At 41.1% G+C, this 9,398-nt stretch overlaps 1 protein-coding gene across 2 annotated transcripts; it reads left to right on the forward strand.

The window, feature by feature from the left end:
* The first annotated feature begins 5,282 nt into the window (after nucleotides 1-5,282).
* LOC127876538 (E3 ubiquitin-protein ligase TRIM71-like) lies at nucleotides 5,283-9,354 on the forward strand. Of its 2 annotated transcripts, none has more exons than XM_052421836.1 (4): nucleotides 5,283-5,812; nucleotides 6,011-7,557; nucleotides 7,892-8,042; nucleotides 8,603-9,354. In XM_052421836.1, exons 1-4 carry the CDS (start codon nucleotides 5,451-5,453, stop codon nucleotides 8,787-8,789), a joined length of 2,247 nt encoding a protein of 748 aa, XP_052277796.1. In that variant the 5' UTR covers nucleotides 5,283-5,450; the 3' UTR covers nucleotides 8,790-9,354. The 2 variants fall into 2 exon arrangements, with proteins under 2 accessions (XP_052277796.1, XP_052277797.1); XM_052421837.1 differs by having other exon boundaries at nucleotides 7,892-8,050; nucleotides 8,603-8,735.
* The last annotated feature ends 44 nt before the right edge of the window (nucleotides 9,355-9,398 follow it).

Below are 9,398 nucleotides of genomic sequence, written 5' to 3' on the forward strand. Positions count from 1 at the left end.
GCACAGCACGTAATGTTGTTACTACTGCACATAATGATGAAACTGCTGCACGTAATGACGAATGTACCGAACGTAAAGACGTTTGCATAGCGCATAATGATAAAACTACTACACATAATGTATAATGTACCGAACGTCAAGAAGTTTGGACAGAACATAATGTTGTTACTACTTCGCGTAATGCTTTAACTACTGCATACAATGACGAATGTACCGAACGTTAAGAAATTGCACAAAGCATAATGTTTATGCCACTGAAAAAAAATGATTAATGTACTGCAGACAACAACAACAACAGTCATTTGAAGTCAGTAATGGCGTTCCATATCCATCTTTATTCAGGAATAGTGTTATTGACTGCCATACATTTCTTATTATCGGCGAATGTTTGTGCTCATTTAGAGTAAAATAATATTTTTATGCTCCCCCCAAAAAAAAATTGGGGGGAGCATATAGTCGCCGCTTCGTCTGTCCGTCCGTCCGTCCGTCCGTCCGTGCGTCCGTCCGTCCGTCCGTGCACAATTTTTGTCCGGGCTATTTCTCAGCAACTAATGACCGGAATTCAATTAAACTTTATGGGAAGCTTCACTACCAAGAGATGTGCATATTATCAGCCGGTTCTGGTCGGATGATTTTTCACAGAGTTATGGCCCTTTGAAATTTTCCATTAACTGTACATATAGTGCAATTCTTGTCCGGGCTATTTCTCAGCAACTAATGACCGGAATTCAATTAAACTTTATGGGAAGCTTCACTACCAAGAGGAGATGTGCGTATTATCAGCCGGTTCTGGTCGGATGATTTTTCACAAAGTCATGGCCCTTTGAAATTTTCCATTAACTGTACATATAGTGCAATTCTTGTCCGTGCTATTTCTCAGCAACTAATGACCGGAATTCAATGAAACTTTATGGGAAGCTTCACTACCAAGAGGAGATGTGCAAATTATCAGCCGGTTCTGGTAGGATGATTTTTCACAGAGTTACGGTCCTTTGAAATTTTCCATTGTACACATAGTGCAATTCTTGTCCGAGCTCGTTCTCAGCAACTTATTACGGGAATTCAATGAAACTTTATGGGAAGCTTCACTACCAACAGGAGATGTGCATATTATCAGACGGTTATGGTCGGATAATTTTTCACAGAGTTATGGCCCTTTGAAATTTTCTATAAACTGTACATATAGTGCAATTCTTGTCCGGGCTATTTCTCCCCAACTACTGACTGGACTTCAATGAAGCTTTATGGGAAGCTTAACTACCTTGAGGAGATGCGCATGTTATTAGTGGGTTCTGGTTAGATGATTTATTTAAGAGAGTTATGGCCCTTTGAAATTTTTTAGTTGCTAAACCATCCATCGTATTATTTTGTCCAAAGTTATGCCCCTCAAGACGTTTCCTTTTATCTGAATATATAGTGCAACATTGTGACAAAAAAAAACTTTTTGGGAGCATCACCCGTCTCCGACGGTTTCTTGTTTTCAAGGTTGTCGTTTGAATTTAAAGATTTTTTTTCGGTGTTTTCTGTCGAAATTAACCATGCCCGTGACATGTCGCCTCTGTGGATCAGTGTTAAATTCAATGAACGTGTTTTATGTACACGGGAGGAGTTCACGTTCACATCGCCAACACATGCAAACAAGTCAACATGTGCGTTATCGGGGCTGTTTTTTCGCGATTACCCATCCAAAAACGTTCACGTTTGCGTGCACATGGCAGGCCCGTACCCAGACACTGGGCCCAGGGGCCCGCCCCCAACCCCCAGCTGGCTGTCGAATTATGATTTTTTTAATAATGGGCCTACTACATTTTTTCGCACATGAAAGGGCCCACAGTCCCCGCAATACAAATGCGCAGATGTGTTTTATTGCCCCTGATACACAAGGGGATTAGCGCTAATTTACTCGCCAGTGGAGATAAGCCCCTAGGCTATGTTTTCTTATCACCTTGTACACACATCCCCGATCTACAGTTATATCCAAATGTAAGAACTGTGTTGGAAATATCATGTGTTTTCCCTGTAGCATCATCTGAATGTGAGAGGAGCGTTAGTGCTTTAGGGTTAGTAAAATTGAAGTTGAGATCCAGTATGGGCCAAGATCGACTGTCTGCATTGTGCCTACTCTCCATTCACCGGGAAATTGACATTACCATAAAGAAGGTTGTAAGAGAATTTGCGAGGAAGAATCCCAGGAAGATGGCACTTCCTGACCTTCTGTCAGAGTTATAGACGATTGTGATGGTTTATATGGTGAAAAGTGTGTTGTAGATGATACACATTCTATTACATATTTACTTTGAAACTTTAGAGGAGGCTTGATTTCAAAGTGAAAATACTATTAGGTTATATTTCAGTGACTGACATATAACCATAATAGTATTTTCCCTTTGAATTCAAACTTCCTCTAGAGTCATACTTTATTATACTTTTCTGTGAAAACTGTGTTGTAGATGATATACATTTTATTTTGAATTTACTTTGAAACTTTAGAGGAGGTTTTTGAATTCAAAGAGAAAATACTATTAGGTTATATGTCAGTTACTGACATATAACCATAATAGTATTTTCTATTTGAATTCAAACCTACTCTAGAGTCATACTTTATGTTACATTTCTTAATAAAGGTTTTTGATTTTTGAAGGTTGCTTTTCCTTCTTCATAAAACATCATACATTTCTGAAATCTAAAGCTTTAAACATGTGTGTGAATTTCACACAAATGGTTAAAGTTTAAGACTTCAGAAAGGTGCTGATTTACTTGTTATATACCATACATTTATAGCACAAAAAACGGTTCTTAAACGCATTAAAATTCGCCTTGAACATTGCATAATAAAAAAATATATTCGGGAGGGGCACCCTCCCCGATTGGGCCCCCTAGTCATAATTTCCTGGGTACGGCTCTGCATGGAATACAGGCTCGACATTCTTTTGTTTCGCGACTGACGAGGTGTGTCAACTTTCAAACATTTGCACCAAATGTGTGTATATTTTTTTTTATTGAGTTCATTACCGTTTTGATATTTACAAAAGTCAGCCCCCACCACCCTCCCTATGTGGCGAATTGGCCACGCAGCGGCCTTCATTCAGCCCTCGCGCGCACTCGAACGCATCATTTTGCTGGAGTTGACCAGTCGCCGCTGCTAAGACCAAGTTTGCGATCTTAAGCCCTAGTCCTATATAAGCACGGATGGACACGGAAGTCCCAGATCGTCCCGGATCTCACCGGTTCAAATACCAGGACTTTCCGGAACGATCCGTGGAATTTTTGGAGTTTTTACAAGCGTCGACGGTCTCCCAAAGACCATCACCCCGACGGCAACACAGTATCCACACGAACCAACGCGTACCAACACGGACAGTCCCGGCAGCAACATGCAATCAACACGGCGCCGAAACGGACCGTCCCGGACCAAAATGGCAGAGGTACGGAAAGCCCCTGATAAACACGGACCAACACGTCAACTACACGGACTATCCCGGAACTATACACGACAACGACGCGGATAAACACGATAGCGATACTAACCAAAAATCCTCTCCCCGGACCAAAAACACATATATATAAAAGAAGGTTGGTTTTCGGTGATTGCATGAAATCGGTTGTCCAGTTAGCGCAGTGGTTGGTAAAAGCGCTTCTCACATAGGCGACCCTGTCCCCGGCAGCATGTGAGCGTGGTTGATCATCACCATACCAGGCAGGTTGTTTTTCCTACGGATACTCCGACTTCCGCCAGCATTACAAGACTACACTAATATTGAAATATTCAAGAAAAAAACAGCTGGAAATTGAAAATTGCAGGTTTGATTCGAAATTCGTCAAAAATTTCTTGATTTAAGTATATCAATTAGGTAGGAGTGCTGGGACACAGTCCGGGTACTCAAATAATGCACTTTCAGGCGCGAAATGACCTCATTAAATCCGAAAAGCGCACACAAATACGGTGATTCCATCATTCTGCAATTAAATCTCGAGATAGTAACCTCGTATTTCGAGTACATAGCTAAAACGTCAAAATCCCAGCAAAAATGTAACGTACTGGGAAGGTGGGCCTTACAGCTCCCAAATGATCGTTACAAGTATCATCCGCTATCGATGAAGAACAGAAGAAACAAGAAAAAACAAAAACGAGGCCCTAATCAAGATACCCACCAGCTTCACGAGTAGATCTACAAGCATCAGCAGCACCCACGGAAACTGACACATAAAGAGGGGGTTGACATGGCCGATTGGAAAACCCTATGTTGTGCACGAAGAGCAAGAAGAAATACAAAAACGGCAAAGAAGACATACCTCTGGAATTTAAATGCAACAGACCTTAATCTTGAGTCTGGGCCTATGTTGAAGATCTGGTACGAGAGCGTCAGGACAGTTAGACAAGAACAGAGGCTTGCCAACAAAAGACATGGTTGAACTTCCTAATGCAGAACTTTATTTTCTTGACATCTCCCATAACGAGAGGGAATGGCAGATCAGCATGAAGTGTGAGTATACATTGATATTACTGATGTGATTTTTTAAAGGGGTAAACTTAGTGATGCGGTAAGTTGACATCGGAATCGGAACCATATAATAATATAATGATAATCAACGAACGTGTCTTTTGCAAGACTTAGGTTGACCAAATGTGTGAATATTTGAATGAATTCATGAATGAGTAAATGATGGAATAAACAAAAAAATGAATGTTGAATGAATAAATCAATGAATGAATCAATCAATAAATCAATCAATCAATGAACAAATTAATGAATTATGAACTTCAAAAAGTAGGTCGTTGTAACACACAACTCACCAAACAATTAAATACCAATGAATGTTTGAATTCGTTATTTAGTTAAACTTTATAAATTAATAAATCAATTAAGGAATTAATTAAATAATGAATACATTCATTAATTACTTTTTCATTGATGAATGAATTGATTTATGAATTGATTTATGAATTTATTAAAGACAGAATTAATAACATGAATCAAATGAATGAATGAATTGCTGGATGAATGAATAAATGAATTAATGAACGAATGAACGTTATATGTAAAAGAAATGGATTCGAATTTAGTATTATGTGAACTAATTTTAAGTTTTTATTCCATAGGCGATCATCTGAAATTGATTGGTATTGTTCTGTTTTATATCCATTACATTTTTGTCATACTATTGGAACCACTGATTACCATAAATTCGCGGATCTAATTTCGCGTTCATTGTTTTGTATGGCTTGCTTTTTTCACACTGTGCTGCTTTCTTATGGGGTTTTCAACCTTATCTTTGGAGAAATGAACTGAATGTGTTTCAAAATTATTTAATGTATAAGCAATTATGAATAGTTTAATCTATTGTTAATACAAGATGTGATATAAAATTTGGCGTAAATTTGGTTATTCCGAATCTAAAGCGAGTTGTTATTTATTATAGACTCTCTATAAGAATGTTGTTTGTATAAAATGGCCGAAGCAAGTAACGGTGTTTCACTTGATAATAGTTCCGGTAAGGAGTCACCAAACGGGGCCGCAGGCCCCTACTCTTCGTCTGACGTCAGCCTGGCGCCGACGGACGAGATGAGCATCCACTTCTCCCCGCGGGAACCAATCAACACCCTGTCACCAAGGGCAACGAAACCGACGGGGAAGGTCATACCGGCGACGGCGCGTGGTCGGGTCGCTCAACGATCCTCCTCCCTGAAGATTCCGTCGGCTACCAAGCAACTCGAGGCAACCACTGATAAGCCACGCCCTGCGGCACTAAAGAAGGAAGAGAGTAAGGAAAAATGTGACATGTGCGACGAAATAAAAGTGATGAAAGCAAGGTAAAGTATTTTTTTAATGGTGAAAATTAAATTATAATTTATTACGTAAAATGTCAGTCTAATAGGTGATCGCATCGTAGTAGAGCGTGTAATCGTAAGATTATTTTCAACAATCTAAAAAAATCATTTTTGTGATTGTGTCAAAGCACCTATGTACAAAATGTCCACATCAATATATGTATATTTGGTTAATTCCAGGTGTCTTAATTGTCAGGCTAGTATGTGCCCTACGTGCGTCGACCACCATCGTAAGATGCACATATGCGCCCAACACGAACTTCAGAACTGGGACAGGTACAAGTCGCAGATAGCGCCCCCACCTCAGCCGCCAGCCTCGGAGGCTAAGCAGAAGTGCAAAATCCACAGAGACCAGAAACTACAGCTGTACTGCAAGGTGTGCCTGCTTCCGCTGTGCACCAACTGCAAGCTGACGAAGCACGAGGGCCACAAAACACGTGACCTGGCGGAGGAGATCGCCGAGCAGCGGGAGAACCTGCCGTTCAAGCTGAGCCAGATGCGGGCGAGCTTCCTGCCGCTACTGAAGCAGCAACTGAAGGAACTGGACGACTATGGGTCTCAGGTCTCGTACAACGTCAAGGGAACGCTGGAGAACATTGAGAGACGCACGAAGGTGATGAAAGACGAAATAGACAGGACGAGTACCAAGCTGATGGAAACGCTGAAGTCGAAAGAGAAGCGCGAAGGGGGGAGAATTGACACGAGAAAGCAGGCACTAAGTGGTTTTGTGAAAAATATCACGACTGCTCTCACAACCGGTGAGCGGCTGATACAATCCGGCGACGATTTTGAAATTATGGAGCTGTATCAGAATATACTGTCCATGATGAAGAGCGTAAATGAAATCCTGAAGCGAAAACCCGGGAAGACGAAGTACACGTTTCAAGACGGACAGCTGAGTCAGTCTCAACTTGCAACGATGTTCGGGGCGTATGTTGAAAAGGGTCCTCAAGTGGAAGCCCAAAAATCTGCTTTTACGCGCAAAAGTCGAGCATCACGGGCGACGATTCCCTCTCTCCAAATGGTACCGGAAGTTCAGCCGAGACTGCTTAAAGCGTTCACATGCAAGAATATCCCCGGGAATAAGGTGAGCGCGATAGCTCCCATCAACGACAAGGAGGCATGGGTTTGCTTCGGCTGGACGACAAACGAGATTTATCTGTACAACAAGGACGGATTCCGCCGGAACCGGCTGCTTTTTAGGCACCCCGTCGACGACATAGCCGTCGACCACGACGGGAACCTCCTCGTGTCTTCCTTTACCGGAAACATCGTCCGAATGGTTGACAAGAAGCTGCAAATACGAGACTTCTTCCAATGCCCGCTACGCTGTCGCGGCCTGGCCGTATCCTCCGTCGGCGAGATCATTGTGTGCGGCGTGGACATGTGCACCGCGATGCCGCCGCCGTCGAAATGCACAATATTCAAGTTCACCGCCCGCGGAAACAAGACGGGACACCTAGACGGCGATAAGGCGAAACATATCCCGACGCATCCGTACCGAGTGGCGGAAAACATTGACGGATCTCTCGTCGTGTCCGACTGGGTGAACGACAAGGAGGGGCGCGTCGTCATCTTCTCGCCCGACGGCAAGGTGCGCATGGTGTACTACGGTACCAACAACGAGAAACGTCATTTCCTGCCGTATGGTATCTGCACGGACAAGTTTGGCCACATTATCGTAGGCGATATAATGAGTCAGGAGGTACACCTGCTAGATATCAAGGGTTCGTATTTAGTAACTAAGAAGTGCAAACCACACTTACTTCTTGATACGTTCATTTAAAATACGTTTACGTATTCGTACCGTAATAACTACACGAACAAATTTATTTTCCAGTGAGCTCTTACTTATAATTAAGGTTTTTAGGTTTGTTTCCAGTAAAATTGGGGATAAAAACATCCTCCAAAATGAGCCGCCTTTAATACCGGTAACTGAAATATACAATATTAAACATTATAACCAGCAGTATTTTAAATTATGTCAATATTTAGTCGAAAAGACGTTCAACCATTTGTTTATGCGCTTTATGTACCGGTAGTTGTTGTCTCTCGTTCAAGGTCACTTCATCTGTGTCCTGCTCTCGCGCGATGACCTTGACAACGAGCGTCCCTACTCCGTGGCCGTGGACCACATGGGTACGCTATGGGTGGGGAACGAACGCGCCGAAATCAAGATCTTCCGCTACCTTGTCAACCAGTCGCATATTGTGTAAGCACGTAAGTTGCCCGCCTTTACCTCCTTTCTGCCTTTTTGAGCGTGTTTTGTGTGCGTGTTGTGTTATCCTTTGAATAACTCGGTAGAAAATTATCTTACACCATTGTATATTGGAGGTGAAGCCACTATAAAACGTTCTGTTCAGCTTTCTCGTTTTGATTGTTAAGGAGCTACTAGTATATATTTTCAAATGCACGAATTTTTGTGCGCACGTGTGTGTCTTTTCTGGTCTTTTCCTATTTTGGATAATGATTAAAAATCTCACAAAATAAAGTAATGCTACTTCATGCATCAGCAAATGATAAATACAATTGCATGCTATTTTCCCTATATATTTAGATATATTGCACAGCTGTATTTATTAACAATCACCCTATTGTGTTCAAACATCGGAATACATGTATTGAGTAAATTGAAGATCACTTTTCAAAATAAATTTCACATTGAACCAAAACCTTGGTGCGCGTCTTGAATTGCCGTCTTCGTCGAAAAAAAGAGAGTTAAATGTCATTGAAGAATTTTTCTAAATTTATTTATCAAACGTGTTGTTCCAGGGGTCCGTTTCCACTGGTACCGGAAACGGACTGGGAGAACGAAGTGGAGTTGTCTCCCCGGGAATTCCGGTGGCGCTACCCAGGTGGCGTACGCACCAAGTGGAACACGTATGAGAAAAAGAAGCCCAAGAATCGAGTATACCATGATGTACCTGACTTATGGAAATGGAAACTAAATGAATATTGAGTTTTAAAAAATGTGCTGTTATTGTATTTATTGTTTATCGTCAAAATATTCACTGTGGTCTCCCCTGAAACATGGACTACTACTAAGAGGGGTTGATGCATTACTTCAAAGTCCCACAGTGGTTTCCCCTGTTGTACAGAATGCATCGCAAGGGTCGATTACTGTGCAAATCTGGATACTAGTGCTCATTAGTTTTTCATAGTTCTATGTTGACATGTTTCACGTAAAATAATAACATTGACAAAGTAGTTTTTGTTAATGAATAAATAATTACCATGGAGATGCAGTGAGTTTAAGTACTGAAACAAAAAATCTATCACCAACAAATATCTAGTTTTTCTCAAAATAAGAATTTCTTGATGATGTGTTTTAAATTATTCCACAACAGAAAATTTCACTGAAAGTAAGTCTGTATCCTATGACTAAAATATATTATCCAGTACCCATTCCTTTATGGCAATTGTGGTATAATGTAATATACATATATTTATTGTTTGCTAACATTTGCTCTAACATCTGATTGCATGAAGATGTAAATGTATAACAAACGTGTTGTAAACACAAATATATAAACATTTGCAATATTCTTGTTACAAGTCAACTTTATCC

This window comes from Dreissena polymorpha, chromosome 4, assembly GCF_020536995.1.
Source record: "Dreissena polymorpha isolate Duluth1 chromosome 4, UMN_Dpol_1.0, whole genome shotgun sequence".
Taxonomy (NCBI): Eukaryota; Metazoa; Mollusca; class Bivalvia; order Myida; family Dreissenidae; genus Dreissena; species Dreissena polymorpha.

Excerpts from the sequence above, each read along its gene's own strand:
- LOC127876538 (XM_052421836.1), top strand. The coding sequence starts at position 5,451 with ATGGCCGAAGCAAGTAACGGTGTTTCACTTGATAATAGTTCCGGTAAG. Across the intron at positions 7,558-7,891 it reads ACACCTGCTAGATATCAAGG|GTCACTTCATCTGTGTCCTG; the intron begins GTTCGTATTTAG and ends CTCTCGTTCAAG. Across the intron at positions 8,043-8,602 it reads GTCAACCAGTCGCATATTGT|GGGTCCGTTTCCACTGGTAC; the intron begins GTAAGCACGTAA and ends GTGTTGTTCCAG.